Source organism: Calliphora vicina, chromosome 3 (assembly GCF_958450345.1).
Source record: "Calliphora vicina chromosome 3, idCalVici1.1, whole genome shotgun sequence".
Taxonomy (NCBI): domain Eukaryota; kingdom Metazoa; phylum Arthropoda; class Insecta; order Diptera; family Calliphoridae; genus Calliphora; species Calliphora vicina.
The window spans coordinates 83,854,823-83,878,129 of record NC_088782.1 but is presented as its reverse complement, the minus strand read 5'-3'; the positions used below and the strand labels follow the sequence as shown (position 1 = coordinate 83,878,129).

General features: G+C 22.9%; 1 protein-coding gene across 1 annotated transcript; it reads right to left on the bottom strand.

Moving 5' to 3' along the window:
• Positions 1-7,325: 7,325 nt before the first annotated feature.
• Positions 7,326-18,603, bottom strand: LOC135955579 (probable serine/threonine-protein kinase clkA; the record flags this gene model as incomplete). Its single annotated transcript, XM_065505933.1, has 4 exons — positions 7,326-7,503; positions 7,669-7,760; positions 8,201-8,284; positions 17,767-18,603. Coding segments are annotated over 4 exons (1,191 nt in total), but the record flags the coding sequence as incomplete, so codon positions are not given.
• Between the last annotated feature and the right edge of the window lie 4,704 nt (positions 18,604-23,307).

Genomic DNA, 23,307 nt, shown 5'->3' with positions numbered 1-23,307 from the left:
GTATATAGTACCAAAGAAAATTTGTTTCTACAAGAGAAAAAATATAGGGACTTTCTTAGGAAAAATCGTAAAAAATTAGGCCCATTTTACATGTTCCAACTTTGGATGCGTGTAACTTTTTACACGGACGAGATAACTGTTACCAAGTTTTTTTATTTTATTTAGAATTTTATTGCCAATATAACTGATATTTTGAAAAAAATTTGAAAAATTAAAAAAAAAAAAATAAATAAACCTAAATATCTCTTCAACTGAAGGAGATAACCTACACATGTAAGTGTATTTTTTGTAGATCTTCTCAAGGACTATTTATATTTTAAATTTCAGCTCATTCGGATCATAAATGAATTTTTGGGGATTTTTTTAAAAATTTTGAGACCCGTGGTGACCAACTTTGAGGGGGCACAAACTGGCCCGTATTACCCCTAGGAAGCCGAACAAATGTAATTCAACTCAAAAACACCTAAGCTCTAACCATGTGAAAGTTTGTAATAATATCTCCAATAGTTCCCGAGATACCGAATTATTTCCAAAAAAAAAGTTTCTAAACCACTGTGCAGCGCGAGTAGAAAATTGCTTTGAGAACAGCTCAGTGAATAAATTTTATACCGCTCTTTCCCTATTATGGATCAATATAAGAATTTTTTCTTATTTCAAGTTATCTCACTCTTAATTTGAAGTTTAAGAATTAACTACTTGATTTAACTTCTCACTTATACTTAAAACAAGATTTTCTTACTTAATTCAAGAATTTCGTTCTTGTTTTAAGAAAATGTCCGCTTGATTTTTTTAATCAATCCCGTTTATACTTGTTCTAAGTACAAATGAGTATGAATCGTACTTAAATTTTTAAATACAATTCTGGCTAAATTTGAGTAAAATAAACTTAAATTTAGAAGTGCTTTTTCTTTCTGTGTATATTTGTTGTCAAAAACTGTGTTAGAAGTTGTGTTGTGATAAAATGTGAAGTATTTTAGATATGTGTCCCAGTCTGTTTTATTTTCATTTAAATATGATCGAAGATATTCATTGAAAACTCGGTGGTTACGTTCGACCGTTCCTAAGGTTTCATGATGGTATACAGTAGAAAAATTTATTGTAATTTTAAAAAGTTTGCAAAGCTCAGCTAGAAGTTCATTTTTAAATTACGTTCCTAAATCTGATTTTATCGTATTAATTTTTCCGTAAATCAAAATAAAATTTTCAAAAATTGCACGGGCAACTGTTTCTGCTGACATATCAGGTAAAGATATAGTAACCAAGTATTTGAATAAGTCGCACTTTAGGGTCAATGCGTATCTGTTTCCATAGGTCGATTGGGGTAATGGTCCAACTGTATCCAAAACTACGACGTCAAATGCTTTTGTAGGAGTTGGTGTTAAAACATGTTTCTCAATATTTTTAGGTCTAACCTTATTAAGAGTACATTTTTTGCACGATCTAACAAATTTTGCTATGTTTTTAGTAATTTTCTTCCAATAAAACTTTGTCCGAATTTTCGCGTATAATATTTTTTGTCCACAGTGTCCACCTAATAGGGGATCATTGTGATATATCTGCATTAGTTTAAATTTTTTGTCATTTTCAGTTATTATCTCAATTGGATCAGTTAAAATGATTTCCAAAGTTTTCAATATCCTATTACCACAATCTTTTAAATCCTGAATCCTGAAAATTGTAAAAAATAAATCGTCTTTTGCCCATTCTACACTAAAAATTTTGTGATCGTCGGCAGCATTCTGTAACCTCGAAATCGAAATGTTTCGTTAACAACCTCAAATTCAAGTGATAGAAATTTTTTAAATTTTCTGTTTAAATGTATGCGCAATATTTTATTTTTTTCATCAATATTAAATATTTCTGTTTTAATCTTTGGAATCTTTTTGGTAAAATCATGAGAAAATTTATCGTAAACTTTTAATTTGGTAATATTCTGTTCTTTGAAAGATTGTTTTAAATCAGTCTTATTAATTTTCATGTTCTTTTTCATTGAACGTGTTGTCATGGTAAGTATTTGATTGTTTGAGTTTTTCAAATCGTTAATTGAGACTCTTGATAAAGCTCCTACATTGTTTTTCCCTTTAATGTATTCCACCGTAAAGTTGTACTCTGATAGTTTTAAACGAATACGCGTTAGCTTTGATGATGGATCCTTAATGTTGAAAAGATATACTAACGGTCTATGATCCGATCGTACTATGAAATAAGTGCCATAGATATAGGGACGAAATTGGGTTATTGCTAAATGTGTTGCTAAGAGTTCAAGTTCAATAGTTGGTTTCTTTTGTTCCGATAAAGTAAAGTTCTTTGAAGCGAAATATATTGGTAAATCGTCACCGTCAAAATTCTGACTTAATATTGCTTCACAGCCGACTTTCGATGCATCTACCGTTATTATGAATGGTTTTGAAAAGTCCGGATATTGTAAAACTTTCTGGGATAGTAAAGCAGATTTAAGATTTTCAAATAAATTTTGAAACATTTCATTCCAGTTGAATTGAAAATTTTTTCTTGTCATGTGTTTAAAGGTGCGGCCAAAGTCGCAAAATTCGGTATAAATCTTCCGGACGAAAAAAGTTGCATTTAACGGATTTATTTTCAAATTGTGTTTTTAAAGATTTCAAAAACGTCTCTTATGTTATTCAAATGGTGTTGTTCACTGCACCCAATAATAATTATGTCATCGACATATAAAAACGCTTTGTTGGGTGTTAGACCTGAGAAAGCAATACTCATCATTCTAGAAAATGAGTTAGGAGCGACATTCAGCCCAAATGGCTAAATCTTCCAACGAAAGGAACCTCTATCCGTACTAAATGTTGTGATATCTCTGGAGTCCGGATGTAATGGAATTTGGTGAAATCCTGAAAATAAATCAATTATCGAAAAATGTTTTGCTCGCCCTAAATTATCCAAGATGTCATCGATACGAGTTAATGGGAATTTATCGGCAATAAGTTTCTTGTTTACCGCACGATAGTCAACACACATACGATAAGCTTTATTATCTGAAATTTTTTTAGGTACGAGAATTAGGGGACTGTTAAAATTTGAGCGATTAGGTTCTATTAAATCATTCTGAAATAGATTTGCCACCTGTTTGTCTATTTCCTCCCATTGACTATAAGGAAGCCTATAATTTTTTATGTACGTTGGAGATGAATCTATTAGTCTAAGTTTCTGTTCGTAAAAATTATTTATTGTCATTTTATCGGTGTCTAAAGAAAATATATCCACGTGTTGTTCGTAAATTAGCATTAGGCTATTCTCAATGTTACTAGGCATTTGGACTTTCAATATGTTTCTCAGTTTTTTATACGCTCATCATTTATCCTATTCTCATTTATTGAATATACATAGAAGTTTTTAAGTTTCTCTGCCTTAATTTTATCATTCTTAATACACTTAAATTCATCCGAAGTATTAACTATTCTTAAAACAGGACGGTTTAATCAATTATCCCTTTACCTATGAATACATCTTTGCAGATTTCCTGAGATTCAATGAACATAGGTTCTGTTATACCAGTCAAATAGAGGATTCGAAATACTTCGCATCTAGGTGGAAATATACAAGTATAATTTCTGGTTCCATGTAGTAATGGTATTTTTGCTATATTATTCTTAAAATTCACCGTTATGGAAAAATCCTCATAATTTATTTTGCACTTATTGTCCTTGAGAAGGTCTTTTCCTAAAATTTCATTTGATGGAATATTGAAATCATCCTTGACGATATGAAAAACTTGTGTAATGAATTGATTTGAAATTATTAAGTTTGTACAGATAGTTCCCAAGGTAAATATAGGGTTTGCAGTTATGCCAGTAATGCTAATTATTTCATTTTCATTTAAAATAGTATCAGTTTTCAAACAAGAGATTTTTAATAGTGAAATATCAGCTTGAGTATCAACAAGAAATGTAGAAGTTTGATTTGTATCAGTACAATTTAATTTGATAAAATCGGTGTAATTAAGGTTCATAGTATAAATTGATTTTTGACAATGTAATTTTTCCAGGTCTGATTTTATTGTTCCTGATCCATCACCCTCAACGACGATTGTTGAGGGACTTCGGCGTTTAAAGTCCGAACGGAAGCTATTTGGTTAGTGTTTCGGGAAGAATGATTTACATTGTTTCCACGATAGTTATTTTGAACATTATAATTATTATTAAAACGTCGGTTATGTCCTCTGAAATGATAGTTACCACGAAAATTCCTATAATTGTTACCACGATTTTGAAAATTTCCATAATTGTTACCCCGATTAGTTGTTACGAAAATTGGTATTATGAAACGAGTTATTGTTCCTGTTATTACGAGAAGTTTGAACAGCTAAAACCTGACGTTCCTTTGTCTCATTATTCTGCTCGGCAATCAGTTTTGCCACGACTTCTTTTGGGTCCGTAAAAACTGATGAAGCTAAAACAGACTTGACTAAATATGACCTAGCATTTAAACGACATACTGCAACTGTTTATTCAATTGCCATCTCATGAGCTTTACTTTTCGTTATGCCTTCAATGACTAAGGATCGTTCTAATGCGTCTGCTAATGCTTCTGCCTCTTTTGCAAAATCTGAATAATTGTTATTCCTGACACTTAAAGTGGTCATTTTCCCTGCTATAACCTTAGAGTTGTCTGGCCTAATTCTCGTTTTTAAAACAGTTTTAATCTGTTCTATTGATGTTACGGTCTATGGCAATGACTCTCGTGCCTTCGCCTCAAGCTTAGATTTAATAAATGTCAAAAACGTAACATTTAAATTTGTATCCGTAAGCTCTTCAAATAATTCAATTTTGTCCAAAAAAGCATGGAGCGTCAAAGGATTACCATCATAATTTTCCCTAATAATAGAGGCACATATAGAGCACATGCTAACGTATGATCTTTTCTGTTGTTGCCATTTTTATAACTATTGTTTGACTATTATCGGTATCAACTATTTGAATTTTTTCAGTATCGATGTCAGATTTGTCATCTATCATAACGTCTCCTCTAACACGTGTTAACAAACTTATATCTTCAGGAACTTTTACTTTGCAATTCAATTTAATAAAACATTTAACTAGTAAGTCTCGACAAAGAGTGAGGAAAGAGTGACTTTGGACGACAGTGACGACAACCTCTCAGGTCTGAAAGGGTTAAACCTTTATGAGACTGATGAGGAGGACTTACTCATGGTGTCTTCCGAGCCGCTAAAAGCGAAGGAAGTCGGAGGCCCATGACCCTGCAAAGGGAGACACAGAAAAGAAAAACAAAAAACAGGACTCAGAACAGAACGAACGGAAAAGGTTGGCGGGCTACAAACGCTCTATCCGGTATGTCAGGACGTTGGACTCACGAGATCCCGCGTCCTTGACCACCAGGGAAAAGCGTTTACGGCGTAAACATACCTACCACATACAGAAGTATGAGGCTATGCTAAATACTACTGTTGTGGAGGTCAGGCCAGTCAAGACTACGACCGAACCAAACCAGAGCAGGCAGGTGATCACATCTAAACATGTGCCCCATGCCAGCACTGGACCGAACACGATCACCGTCTCGGAGGATCTTGACGTACGCCCATCTAAATCAAAGAGGGCCACTTCGGGACCAAAGAGAGGTGATGACCAATGCAGCACGACGAAGTCTGCTAGCACAATACCCAAGGTGCTGTCGGCAATCTCCTCTACTCGAGGAACCGCGACGGTTGCCAAAGGTCCAGCTAGCAGGCCTAGTATTAAGCGGCAAAGGTCAGGTGAAATGCAGGTGTCTGAGGGTAAGCGGCTGAAACCATCAACTAGCTTATCATCAGCACCTGAGCTACAAGTAGCCATCATTGATCGTAGTCATCCTGATGGGAAAATGACTACGGACAGATGGCTGCTTCTGGAGGAGAAGATCTTGCGGGCACTAGTTGCCGAACTCGCATGCAGTGAGGATGATTCCTTCACTGCATTCGACGGCGCCAAATGGTTAAAGGGTGTCAAGATCATCAGGTGTGGTAACGAGAAGGCTCTAGGCTTTCTCAGAAACTGTATGCGAGGAGTTGGCGAACTCTGGCCCAATGCAAGAATCGAAATCGTCCCACTGGATCAAGTACCTTTTCGTACGACGGTGAGAGTGTGGATTCCTCCTCCTCTCTTGGAGGACGTAGCCACGCTAACACTTATAAAGCGTCAGAACAAGGAACTTGGCACAGATGACTGGACGATCAAACGAGGACGCTCGAGGGAAAAAGGAGAAGGCAAGGATCTCTGGATAAAAATCGGTTCAGATTCCCTCCGACTCCTGCGTTCTTCGCAAGGCGTCATTAAGTACGGGCTAAACCAACTTCGGTTGATCTTGCCCGCGGTGAAGCGCAGTGATGAACCCAAGCGGCCTGAGAGTGGTACAGATTAATCAGCACCACTCCGAAGCAGCATCGGACGATTTGCTGCGCTTCATGGAGAAGGAAGCTATCCACGTGGCCTTAATCCAAGAACCCTGGCTTGTAGCCAGTAAAGTTCGAGGCGTCCGGTCACGAAACTATGTGCTCCTTTCTGCGACCCCTGAAGGTAAAGTAAGGAGCTGTATTTTGGTCAGGAAAGACATTAAGGTTTTCCTTCTATCTAATTACAGTTCTGGTGATTTAACGGTAGTTGCACTAGAGCGACAAGGGTTACCAACCCTAATCATATCATCTGCGTACCTACCATACGAAGAAGTTAATCTGCCCTCACGTGCCGTACGCACACTTGTAGACTGGTGTAACATAAGGGGCCATGATCTCATCATAGGATGCGATGCAAATATCCATCATACTCTGTGGGGGAGCTCGGATATAAATGACAGGGTTGAGTGTTTACTTCAATACCTTCTATCTACTAACCTAAGTGTTTGCAATAGGGGTAATAGACCAACGTTCGTCAATAGGATCAGGGAGCAGGTCATTGATATTACTTTGGCAGGGAACACTGACTCAGTTAGAATTCTTGATTGGAGAGTGAAACTCTCCGATCACCACAGGATAGTTTTTACGATACAGCTTACACTGGACAGGGAAAACCCTTTAGAAATCCTAGGAAAACCGACTGGGTCAAATTGAGTAATTTTAGTGACACCATACCACCTCCAACAATGGATGGACTAAATGGTACACGGGACTTGGACGACTCGGTAGAGTTTCTATCCAGGTCATTAAGGGAAGCCTACTATGCTTCGTGTAGGGAGCGGCAGGGACCTAGGAAATTCCGGCAACCATGGTGGAATCCTAGACTAATGCAGCTAAGGAAGGAATGTAGAAAACTTTTTAATAAGGCGAAGAGGGACCAAGACTTGTTGAGCTGGGACGATTATCTTCAAAGCTTCAACACTTTCAAAAGGGAAACCAGACGGGCAATGAAGGAATCTTGGGAGCGTTTCTGTGAGGAACTGGAGAATACCACGGAGGCATCGCGTCTACGACTATTAAAAGCGTTACTCCAAAAATCGATTTTAACCATCATGCCATGGCTTATAATGATATTTAGGTGCAGCCTGGAAACAGGATACATTCCTAAAGAATGGAGAGAGGTTACAGTGGTATTTATCCCCAAAGCGGGAAAGGTAAACCACAGTACCGCCAAGGACTATAGACCGATCAGTCTGTCATCGTTTTTATTGAAAACACTGGAAAGTGTCTGTAGGGCACAGCACGCATACCTTAAAGGGAGGTCGGTGGAGACTGCCTTGCACGACGTTGTCGGAACTATAGAGGGGACACTTGACAAAAAGGAGTATGTTATGGCATCTTTCTTGGATATAGAGGGTGCGTTTAATAATGTGAACATATCCGCAATAGTTGATGCATTGGGTGACCTAGGTGTTGATCAGCGGATAAGAAATTGGACAGAAAATATGCTTAGGAGCAGGGCCATTAACTCTAATATGGGCATTGCACAGTGGGGGATCTGAAAAAAAGTGGAAATAAATCTGTAACTTCTAAACGAATAGCCCGATTTTAATAAAATTTCCCATGGCTATAGAGGAGGTGTCAGTAAGTTTAAGTTTTGAATTTGGGCTTTTAATTTTTCAAAAATTAAAAATGATGCCAAATTTTTGTTTGCGATCCGATTTGAAAGATTTTTATATATATGGAATGTACTACAAAAAACATTGCTTTAGCCATATATTATCTCTTATAGTTTACGAGTTATTCGCATTTGAAAAATAAAATTTAATTTTTTTTGCCTACCTTGGTCTGCCATTTTGCTAATAACGGATCCAATTCTTCTTGATCTTGATCCAAATCTTCTTCTTCCCGATTTTCTTGAAGTATCTTTTTTTGAATTAACAACAAATTTATTAATAATCTTAAGAAAGAATTGTTAAAAAATATCTACTGAGTCAAAAGTTATGTGCATTCGAACTTAAAAAAAAATAAAAAAGTCGTTTTTTCACAATTTTTTTTTCGAAAAAAGTACCTACATTAATTTTAAATTATACAGAAAATGAGAAAAAAATAAATAATGTGTTTATATTTTTCTGAAAGATAACATTTCGGGAAATATTATAAAAGCAAAATAATATCAAAATTCGTATTATTGCGTGGTCCAGAGCCTTCCGAAGTAGACCTATTTTTTATGTAAATTTCAACTTTAGACAACATATTCTAAAATCGCATAGCTGCTTTCAAAAAATTAAGACCAGTTTTGTATGTCCCAATCTGTTCTTCAATATCATGCAAAGAGATTTCATAGCCCCGAGCTTGGTACCTTCAATAGATCCAAAAATCAAAAAAATCCCAATTTTGGGATTTTTGGAAAGTTTTTTGGGAATTGTGGGATTGTCATTAACAATTCACAAATATCTTTTTCACTTTTGGATTTGCATCGAACGTTTCTATATAAGTGTAAAATTTCATTAAAAACGATTCATAAACAAAACTTTTATTGCATTTTAAAATTTTAAATTTTCCAAAAAAAATCAGCTATAATTTTTTATTCGCATATTTTTGAAAAAAGTCTTCAATAATTTTTTTAATTCTTAAAAAAATTAATAAAAAAAGAGTCCATTTTGGAAAAAAAAAGTAAAAAAGGTTTTTGATTTTTCAAAAAAAAAGTAAAAAATTGTATGTCTTGAGTTACAAAACATTTTTTTTATAGATATCCCACTCGCATCCCACTAAGCGACAAAAAGGGTGTTAAAGGAAAACACATAAGCTTTCTTCTGAGCAAAAAAAAAATTAAAAAATGGGTCCATTTTTTTAAAAAAAGTCAACAAAGTTTTTGATTTTGCAAAAAAATTCAAAAATTTTAAATCTTGAGTTACAAAATATTTTTTTTGATAGATATCCCACTCGCATCCCACTAAGCGAAAGACCTAAGCTTTCTTAAAAAAATAAAAAAAAAAATAAAAAGGGCCCATTTTTAAAAAAAAAGTCAAAAATATTTTTGATTTAAAAAAAAAAATCAAAAATATTTTATTAAATTTTTTAATTTTTTTTTTCCGAAAGATTGCATAAATAGTTATCTAAACTATTTGGGACATATTTTGCTAAGAACAATAGGTAATAAGTTATATGGATAAAAAAAAACACCTGTTTGGCCAAAATGTCAAATTTTGACCTCCTATAACTCAGAGAGTTCTTGACCGATCTTGTTGAAAAATGGTGTCCGAATTGCCCCATATATAAACTGCTTTTATTTAAAATAAAAAAATATTTTTATTTAAGTTTTTATTTTTTCATACAAATTTATATTGATACGTTTTTTTGTTTCAGAAAATAACAATTCAAAAAATCGTAAGCCAAATTTCTAGAGTCATTCTAATTCAAATTTGAACATTTTGTTTCAATATCTCAAGTAGTTTTCATTTTATATCGTGTTTTGCTTCTCCTATAAACTTATGAAAAGTGATGTTACGTTATTTTGCATTTTAGGTGACGATATATTCTTTAAAAATTTTGTTTTTGTATTTATATTATAAAAATAGTTGTAATAAATTTCTCTTTATATTAGGTATATTTTGACAAATAAATTTCTCTTTCCTCTAGAAAATATTGTTGTTGATGTTGTTATTATTTTAAGACAGTAATGTTCACGCCATACAACAATTGTTTGAAAAATTTACACACATTTGTTACGCTCTTTTAAAAACTTTTGTTCATTCATCGTTTAGCTCTCGATGAAAACACATGCGACGGACTATCGTCATTTTTTTCAGACATTTACTAAGCATTGTTGTTGGTTGTTTTTGGACGAAGCATAGCAAACACAAGCGTTTCAATTGCAATTGATCACATAATAACAAAGTCAAAAATAAATACAAAATTAAATAGAATTTAGGCCGTATAATGCATATTTTTTCTTTTCCTTAAAATTTAAATTACATTCATTAAATAAATTGGTTATATGTGACAAAAATTCTAAATCTAAACTTTCATTATTTTGTTCTTATTTTAAATGTTTGACATTATGTTTGCTGGGTAGCTCTCTCACCAATACATCTTCATTTTTATTTTTGAACATCACTGTTTTAAGATCATTATTTATATTAATTTCTCTTATGTATTGATTTACTTTACTTTGCTTTATTGCAGGGAAAGGTAACCTATACTATTGCATTTTACGACTGTATTAGTTATACACTCTCTCCGCTCTCACCTCGAATCGGTGTTGCCAGTAAACTTTCGTCTCTTTTCCCCAATTAAAAATGTAAAATCTCATATTGTTCATCATACATCTTCAAAAGTTGGGAAATTTTTTTTTCACTGGCAACGCTGATTCTTAAATTGTGCGATAAAAAAACGATACACAACCTGCTTGTTTGAGTTCTCAAGCTAGACTGATTAAAAGTTGTTTATTTATCTACAATGCGTGTGTACACGTACGTAAGAGAAGAGTAAATGAAAAAACGCGGCGCCCATTTGTTGCCTTTCCCTGAGCTAGACTGATTAAAAGTTGTTTATTTATCTACAATGCGTGTGTACACGTACGTAAGAGAAGAGTAAATGAAAAACGCGGCGCCCATGTTTTGCCTTTCCCTGCTTTATTGTGAAAATATCATATTAGTTAATCCTACTGAATAGTAAAAATATTCTGCAGGTCGATATACTAAAAAGGTTTTTGAGTAGTTTGGATAGAGTAATATACAAACAGTATTTAGTTTTCCTCTTTTTTTTTTGCAATATAGGTATTTACTAGGGATGCCAAACGGGACTGGGTTTTACAAATCCCGGGATTCGGGATTTTAGAAATGTAAATCCCGGGATCCCGGGATTTTTCGGGACCCCGGGATTTTTCGGGATCCCGGGATTTTTCGGGATTTCGGGATTTTTCGGGACTTCGGGATTTTAATTAAACGTCAAAAACATCAAATTCAACAATAAAAACTATTATATCATTAATATATTTAAGTAAAAACATAACAAATCAAAAACTAATGCGTTAAATTAAAATAAAATGGTCCATGATTTCCCCTAGCTCCATACAATTGTCCCCCGGAGTACTGTTTGAGCAGTCATAAATATCTTGATTATGCGGCAATCCTTATAAAATTTTGCACAAAATAAGTTGTAAATACTCTGAAATCATACTGTAAAGTACTGCGGAAATCGGGCTACATTTGCCCCTAGTCCCCTTTAGAAAATAACTTGAACATAAATTTCGTAAAAGTGTAAATTGTGTAAAAGCCTGTTAATGCAAGGGAGACGTGCTGCTCTCCGATTCAAATGAAAAAATCTGGCTGCGTTTGGATTTGAAGCGAGATTAGTATTATAAAAAATATGCTAAAATTTAGCTTTCTAAGTATTTTGGGTGCTTCAAAAATCTTCCTAAAATATCAAAAATCTCATAATATTTCGGGATTTGTTAATCCCGAAAAATCCCGGGATTCATTTTCACAAATCCCGGGATTCGGGAAATCCCGATCCCGAAAAATCCCGGGATTTTCGGGATCGGGATTTCGGGATTGGCATCCCTAGTATTTACATATGTATGTTGTTTAGTGAGGCTGCTAATTTTCAACTCATCACTAAATATGAACAAAATGATTGCACTAATTTTGCACTATCACTAAGTATTAGTGCAAACTGCAAAATTAGTGTACTACCCCCATCAATGATTTTAATAATGAGATATTAAGATTATTATGTATATAATTATTACTATATATATACATTATATTTCAAAGAGTGCCGGGTGGAATATTGTGACACTAGGCCCAAAAGTTAAGTGCTGAAAATTTGGGCCAAATCGGATAACGATTTCTGGACGCGCATCGAGGTCAAAGTTCAGATATATGCTAAATTTTACTATTTATATAGAATACTTTCTGCACTTTCGTTAACTTTCTGCATTGTTTTCTAGAAATATGTAGATTTATTTATATTAATGAATATTACATTAAATTTTTTTTTTGGATCATATCAAAATGACCCAAAAACTGTATTATCGCCCATAATACGGGAAAAATGCAAATTTTTCAGTTTTTTTAAAAATTTGGTGCTAAAAAAATACTTTTGCAATTGAATGCAAAAGAGTCGATGTGTTCGTAATTATCGTTGTAATGAGATATAAATGACAAAATTTGGTTAAAAAATGGTAAAGTTATTACAAATTCGCCAGACCATTAACGTGTCTCAGGCCACTTGAACAAGAAATTTAAGAAAAAAATTTAACATATTTCGAGAAAAATTAAAATAAAAGCTAATTTTTATTTAAAATATATCCTATTTACTTGTGTATGAGTTTTTGTCTTCGTAGGATACCGTTAACCTATTCGCAGGTATGGCCAAAAAAAAAATATTTTTTTAACGGCTGTTTTGAATCTCCATTTTTAAATTTTTAAAAATTTTGTTAAACAAATTTCAGAATTTTTCGATCATCACATTGGGATTTATTGAGATCATAATGGGGAATAAAAAGATGAAAAATTTATATCAATACCTCTTACAGTTTTTCCGTACCTGCGATTTAAATTTTGCGATTTTCAAGAAAAACTAATTTTTTGTCTATATTTTGGCGAATGAGCACAATTTCCTTACTGTTACAAATTTTAAGTAAAACCTATTCATAATATTATAGTCCTCCTAAAAAAAAACTCATACACAAGAATATACGGATATATTTTAAATAAAAATTAGCTTTTATTTTAATTTTTCTCGAAATATTTTAATTTTTTTCTTAAATTTCTTTTCCAAGTGGCTTGAGACACGTTAATGGTCTGGCGAATTTGTAATACTTTACCATTTTTTAACCAAATTTTGTCAATTATATCTCATTACAACCATAATTATGTACTCATTTCGATTATTTTGCATTCAATTGCAAAAGTATTTATTTAGTAGCAAAATTTTTACAAAAACTGAAAAATTTGCATTTTTCCCGAATTTTGGCGATAATACAGTTTTTGGGTAATTTTGATCCAAAGGAGATACAGGGTCAATTTCCAAAAATTTTTTTTTAATGTAATATTCATTAATATAAATAAATCTACATATTCTATATGTATAATAAATCTATAAATCTGATATAAATCTATATCTGAACTTTGACCTCGATGCGCGTCCAGAAATCGTTGTCCGATTTGGCTAAAATTTTCAGCACTTAACTTTTCCACCCGGCACTCTTCAAAATTTTAACAAACATTTTTTTACATACAACTGATTGTCACTCTAATATACATATGGGGCATTTCACGTCAAGTGAACCAACTTTTGAAATCGATGCCTTCCGATCGCGATGAAATTTGCACCAATTAGTTCTATTGGATAGTAATTCGGACACCATTTTTCAACAAGATCGGTCAAGAACTCTCTGAGTTATAGGAGGTCAAAATTTTACATTTTGGCCAAACAGGTGTTTTTTTTTTATCCATATAACTTATTACCTATTGTTCTTAGCAAAATGTGTCCCAAATAGTTTAGATAGCTATTTATGCAATCTTTCGAAAAAAAAAATTAAAAAAATTTTATAAAATATTTTTGATTTTTTTTTTTAAATCAAAAATATTTTTTTTAAATCAAAAATATTTTTTTTTTCAAAATGGGCCCTTTTATTTTTTTTAAGAAAGCTTAGATCTTTTCCTAAGCGACCTATATGGTCGCTTAGTGGGATATCTATCAAAAAAAATATTTTGTAACTCAAGATTTAAAATTTTTGAATTTTTTTGCAAAATCAAAAACTTTGTTGACTTTTTTTAAAAAAATGGACCCATTTTTTAATTTTTTTTTTTGCTCAGAAGAAAGCTTATGTGTTTTCCTTTAACACCCTTTTTGTCGCTTAGTGGGATGCGAGTGGGATATCTATAAAAAAAATGTTTTGTAACTCAAGACATACAATTTTTTACTTTTTTTTGAAAAATCAAAAACCTTTTTGACTTTATTTTTCCAAAATGGACTCTTTTTTATTAATTTTTTTTCTCAAAAGAAAGCTTAGGTCTTTTCCTTTAAAACCTTTTTGGTCGCTTAGTGGGATGCGAGTGGGATATCTATCAAAATAAATGTTTTGTAACTCAAGACAAATGTTTTTAAATTGATTTTTTTCATATTTGTGTGTAAGTGTTTCTAAAACCTTAAAAATAAAAACCACAACAACTGACCGATAATAGCCACTGGAGAGGAGCAATATGAGGCCGACCGCTATTAATTTTCCACCCCCAAAATTTGTCTGAGTTTTGTATCTTGCGGCTTTTTTAGTCAATCCTAGAGGTAGTTTTCAGCGCACGTGATTTTCATTGTTAAAATATCAGGTGCCCCAGAAACAAATTTTTGGAATCAAGTGGAAATATTTTATGGCCCTTCTCCGAAGTACCAGTTTATTTATTATTTTATGACATTTGACTTTAAGAAGTGGGTGGAGAGGTAGAAGTTGACAGGTAGGTTATTTATATGGTGGTTTATTTTTATTATTATTTGTAACATTTGGTTAAACTAGGTACTTTAGTATGTAAGCCCTTCTTGACCCTAATAAAAGATTTTAGACTCATTCATTAAAACGTACTACCTATATGATCTTTAAAAACTATTTATTGTCATTCTAAAGACATACGGAAATCAGTTTTTTAGAAACAGCGTTAAAGTTAAGACGTGTGTTATTTACATAAATACTTACAAATTTCAAAATGTCTACGACTTCTAAAAAGGCTAAGGTTGAAAATGAAATTTATTCGTCTTTTTGTTTTAATCCCTTTAACAAAATGAAGCACAGATCATCAGATATGCGAAATATTTCCGACGGCTTATTAAAAAAATTCCCTACGCTGTCAAAACGATTGAAAATTTGTGGATCATGCAGGAAAGAGCTCGGAAAGTTGAACGAATTACCGAATTTGAATAGTAATGAGCCTTGCGTTGAAGTTATTCCAGATGAAGACAAAAGTAATTCCGAGAATGAAGACAGAACTGTTGATGATGATGGTTGTTCTAACTTTTCAAATTCAACGAATGAGTGTCGAAACCAATACCATAAGGATGCAGTAGAAGTTCTTGAACAAAAAAAAGAGAAATACAAAACGTCACAGAGTGAAGCTGAAAGAATTCAACTTCTCACGCTTGCTCCAAGAACATGGAGTTCTGCAAAAACAATGACTGAGTTTGGAACGTCTCAACGAAAAGCAAGAATTGCTAAACAATTGGTTGCTGAGCATGGGATTCTCACACTCCCAAACAAAAAGAAGGGAAAAACTTTGGAGTGCGATACTAAATCTCTAATAACTCAGTTTTATCAGCGAGATGATATGAGTCGCCTGATGCCAGGGATGAAAGACTGGATGTCTGTACGAATCGATGGCAAGAAAGTTCAAATGCAGAAGAGAATGGTTCTCTGTAACCTGAATGAATTATTCGCAACATTTCAATCTGAATACGAGGATGTCAGATGCTGCGGTAACAATCGATGTCACTGCTCAATACCATGCTTTCATACCGCTTGTCGATGGAAGACTCAAATTAAAAAAGTTTTCCAGCAAAAAAAAAGAAGCCAGCAGCGAAATCAGTAGCTGAATCTAATAACGCCAAGAAAGGATTGACAAAAAAAAAGCAGCTAATAAAGGTGACAAATAAGGAGGATAAAAGTATGGATATTTGAAAATTTAAAAACTTCATAAATTAAGTGTAAAAATAGTTATTATATAAATTGATCTATTGTGACTAAGATTAAATTTTACTAAATTATTCATCTTTTTATTATTATTATTATTATTATTATTATTATTATTATTATTATTATTATTATTATTATTATTATTATTATTATTATTATTATTATTATTATTATTATTATTATTATTATTATTATTATTATTATTATTATTATTATTATTATTATTATTATTATTATTATTATTATTATTATTATTATTATTATTATTATTATTATTATTATTATTATTATTATTATTATTATTATTATTATTATTATTATTATTATTATTATTATTATTATTATTATTATTATTATTATTATTATTATTATTATTATTATTATTATTATTATTATTATTATTATTATTATTATTATTATTATTATTATTATTATTATTATTATTATTATTATTATTATTATTATTATTATTATTATTATTATTATTATTATTATTATTATTATTATTATTATTATTATTATTATTATTATTATTATTATTATTATTATTATTATTATTATTATTATTATTATTATTATTATTATTATTATTATTATTATTATTATTATTATTATTATTATTATTATTATTATTATTATTATTATTATTATTATTATTATTATTATTATTATTATTATTATTATTATTATTATTATTATTATTATTATTATTATTATTATTATTATTATTATTATTATTATTATTATTATTATTATTATTATTATTATTATTATTATTATTATTATTATTATTATTATTATTATTATTATTATTATTATTATTATTATTATTATTATTATTATTATTATTATTATTATTATTATTATTATTATTATTATTATTATTATTATTATTATTATTATTATTATTATTATTATTATTATTATTATTATTATTATTATTATTATTATTATTATTATTATTATTATTATTATTATTATTATTATTATTATTATTATTATTATTATTATTATTATTATTATTATTATTATTATTATTATTATTATTATTATTATTATTATTATTATTATTATTATTATTATTATTATTATTATTATTATTATTATTATTATTATTATTATTATTATTATTATTATTATTATTATTATTATTATTATTATTATTATTATTATTATTATTATTATTATTATTATTATTATTATTATTATTATTATTATTATTATTATTATTATTATTATTATTATTATTATTATTATTATTATTATTATTATTATTATTATTATTATTATTATTATTATTATTATTATTATTATTATTATTATTATTATTATTATTATTATTATTATTATTATTATTATTATTATTATTATTATTATTATTATTATTATTATTATTATTATTATTATTATTATTATTATTATTATTATTATTATTATTATTATTATTATTATTATTATTATTATTATTATTATTATTATTATTATTATTATTATTATTATTATTATTATTATTATTATTATTATTATTATTATTATTATTATTATTATTATTATTATTATTATTATTATTATTATTATTATTATTATTATTATTATTATTATTATTATTATTATTATTATTATTATTATTATTATTATTATTATTATTATTATTATTATTATTATTATTATTATTATTATTATTATTATTATTATTATTATTATTATTATTATTATTATTATTATTATTATTATTATTATTATTATTATTATTATTATTATTATTATTATTATTATTATTATTATTATTATTATTATTATTATTATTATTATTATTATTATTATTATTATTATTATTATTATTATTATTATTATTATTATTATTATTATTATTATTATTATTATTATTATTATTATTATTATTATTATTATTATTATTATTATTATTATTATTATTATTATTATTATTATTATTATTATTATTATTATTATTATTATTATTATTATTATTATTATTATTATTATTATTATTATTATTATTATTATTATTATTATTATTATTATTATTATTATTATTATTATTATTATTATTATTATTATTATTATTATTATTATTATTATTATTATTATTATTATTATTATTATTATTATTATTATTATTATTATTATTATTATTATTATTATTATTATTATTATTATTATTATTATTATTATTATTATTATTATTATTATTATTATTATTATTATTATTATTATTATTATTATTATTATTATTATTATTATTATTATTATTATTATTATTATTATTATTATTATTATTATTATTATTATTATTATTATTATTATTATTATTATTATTATTATTATTATTATTATTATTATTATTATTATTATTATTATTATTATTATTATTATTATTATTATTATTATTATTATTATTATTATTATTATTATTATTATTATTATTATTATTATTATTATTATTATTATTATTATTATTATTATTATTATTATTATTATTATTATTATTATTATTATTATTATTATTATTATTATTATTATTATTATTATTATTATTATTATTATTATTATTATTATTATTATTATTATTATTATTATTATTATTATTATTATTATTATTATTATTATTATTATTATTATTATTATTATTATTATTATTATTATTATTATTATTATTATTATTATTATTATTATTATTATTATTATTATTATTATTATTATTATTATTATTATTATTATTATTATTATTATTATTATTATTATTATTATTATTATTATTATTATTATTATTATTATTATTATTATTATTATTATTATTATTATTATTATTATTATTATTATTATTATTATTATTATTATTATTATTATTATTATTATTATTATTATTATTATTATTATTATTATTATTATTATTATTATTATTATTATTATTATTATTATTATTATTATTATTATTATTATTATTATTATTATTATTATTATTATTATTATTATTATTATTATTATTATTATTATTATTATTATTATTATTATTATTATTATTATTATTATTATTATTATTATTATTATTATTATTATTATTATTATTATTATTATTATTATTATTATTATTATTATTATTATTATTATTATTATTATTATTATTATTATTATTATTATTATTATTATTATTATTATTATTATTATTATTATTATTATTATTATTATTATTATTATTATTATTATTATTATTATTATTATTATTATTATTATTATTATTATTATTATTATTATTATTATTATTATTATTATTATTATTATTATTATTATTATTATTATTATTATTATTATTATTATTATTATTATTATTATTATTATTATTATTATTATTATTATTATTATTATTATTATTATTATTATTATTATTATTATTATTATTATTATTATTATTATTATTATTATTATTATTATTATTATTATTATTATTATTATTATTATTATTATTATTATTATTATTATTATTATTATTATTATTATTATTATTATTATTATTATTATTATTATTATTATTATTATTATTATTATTATTATTATTATTATTATTATTATTATTATTATTATTATTATTATTATTATTATTATTATTATTATTATTATTATTATTATTATTATTATTATTATTATTATTATTATTATTATTATTATTATTATTATTATTATTATTATTATTATTATTATTATTATTATTATTATTATTATTATTATTATTATTATTATTATTATTATTATTATTATTATTATTATTATTATTATTATTATTATTATTATTATTATTATTATTATTATTATTATTATTATTATTATTATTATTATTATTATTATTATTATTATTATTATTATTATTATTATTATTATTATTATTATTATTATTATTATTATTATTATTATTATTATTATTATTATTATTATTATTATTATTATTATTATTATTATTATTATTATTATTATTATTATTATTATTATTATTATTATTATTATTATTATTATTATTATTATTATTATTATTATTATTATTATTATTATTATTATTATTATTATTATTATTATTATTATTATTATTATTATTATTATTATTATTATTATTATTATTATTATTATTATTATTATTATTATTATTATTATTATTATTATTATTATTATTATTATTATTATTATTATTATTATTATTATTATTATTATTATTATTATTATTATTATTATTATTATTATTATTATTATTATTATTATTATTATTATTATTATTATTATTATTATTATTATTATTATTATTATTATTATTATTATTATTATTATTATTATTATTATTATTATTATTATTATTATTATTATTATTATTATTATTATTATTATTATTATTATTATTATTATTATTATTATTATTATTATTATTATTATTATTATTATTATTATTATTATTATTATTATTATTATTATTATTATTATTATTATTATTATTATTATTATTATTATTATTATTATTATTATTATTATTATTATTATTATTATTATTATTATTATTATTATTATTATTATTATTATTATTATTATTATTATTATTATTATTATTATTATTATTATTATTATTATTATTATTATTATTATTATTATTATTATTATTATTATTATTATTATTATTATTATTATTATTATTATTATTATTATTATTATTATTATTATTATTATTATTATTATTATTATTATTATTATTATTATTATTATTATTATTATTATTATTATTATTATTATTATTATTATTATTATTATTATTATTATTATTATTATTATTATTATTATTATTATTATTATTATTATTATTATTATTATTATTATTATTATTATTATTATTATTATTATTATTATTATTATTATTATTATTATTATTATTATTATTATTATTATTATTATTATTATTATTATTATTATTATTATTATTATTATTATTATTATTATTATTATTATTATTATTATTATTATTATTATTATTATTATTATTATTATTATTATTATTATTATTATTATTATTATTATTATTATTATTATTATTATTATTATTATTATTATTATTATTATTATTATTATTATTATTATTATTATTATTATTATTATTATTATTATTATTATTATTATTATTATTATTATTATTATTATTATTATTATTATTATTATTATTATTATTATTATTATTATTATTATTATTATTATTATTATTATTATTATTATTATTATTATTATTATTATTATTATTATTATTATTATTATTATTATTATTATTATTATTATTATTATTATTATTATTATTATTATTATTATTATTATTATTATTATTATTATTATTATTATTATTATTATTATTATTATTATTATTATTATTATTATTATTATTATTATTATTATTATTATTATTATTATTATTATTATTATTATTATTATTATTATTATTATTATTATTATTATTATTATTATTATTATTATTATTATTATTATTATTATTATTATTATTATTATTATTATTATTATTATTATTATTATTATTATTATTATTATTATTATTATTATTATTATTATTATTATTATTATTATTATTATTATTATTATTATTATTATTATTATTATTATTATTATTATTATTATTATTATTATTATTATTATTATTATTATTATTATTATTATTATTATTATTATTATTATTATTATTATTATTATTATTATTATTATTATTATTATTATTATTATTATTATTATTATTATTATTATTATTATTATTATTATTATTATTATTATTATTATTATTATTATTATTATTATTATTATTATTATTATTATTATTATTATTATTATTATTATTATTATTATTATTATTATTATTATTATTATTATTATTATTATTATTATTATTATTATTATTATTATTATTATTATTATTATTATTATTATTATTATTATTATTATTATTATTATTATTATTATTATTATTATTATTATTATTATTATTATTATTATTATTATTATTATTATTATTATTATTATTATTATTATTATTATTATTATTATTATTATTATTATTATTATTATTATTATTATTATTATTATTATTATTATTATTATTATTATTATTATTATTATTATTATTATTATTATTATTATTATTATTATTATTATTATTATTATTATTATTATTATTATTATTATTATTATTATTATTATTATTATTATTATTATTATTATTATTATTATTATTATTATTATTATTATTATTATTATTATTATTATTATTATTATTATTATTATTATTATTATTATTATTATTATTATTATTATTATTATTATTATTATTATTATTATTATTATTATTATTATTATTATTATTATTATTATTATTATTATTATTATTATTATTATTATTATTATTATTATTATTATTATTATTATTATTATTATTATTATTATTATTATTATTATTATTATTATTATTATTATTATTATTATTATTATTATTATTATTATTATTATTATTATTATTATTATTATTATTATTATTATTATTATTATTATTATTATTATTATTATTATTATTATTATTATTATTATTATTATTATTATTATTATTATTATTATTATTATTATTATTATTATTATTATTATTATTATTATTATTATTATTATTATTATTATTATTATTATTATTATTATTATTATTATTATTATTATTATTATTATTATTATTATTATTATTATTATTATTATTATTATTATTATTATTATTATTATTATTATTATTATTATTATTATTATTATTATTATTATTATTATTATTATTATTATTATTATTATTATTATTATTATTATTATTATTATTATTATTATTATTATTATTATTATTATTATTATTATTATTATTATTATTATTATTATTATTATTATTATTATTATTATTATTATTATTATTATTATTATTATTATTATTATTATTATTATTATTATTATTATTATTATTATTATTATTATTATTATTATTATTATTATTATTATTATTATTATTATTATTATTATTATTATTATTATTATTATTATTATTATTATTATTATTATTATTATTATTATTATTATTATTATTATTATTATTATTATTATTATTATTATTATTATTATTATTATTATTATTATTATTATTATTATTATTATTATTATTATTATTATTATTATTATTATTATTATTATT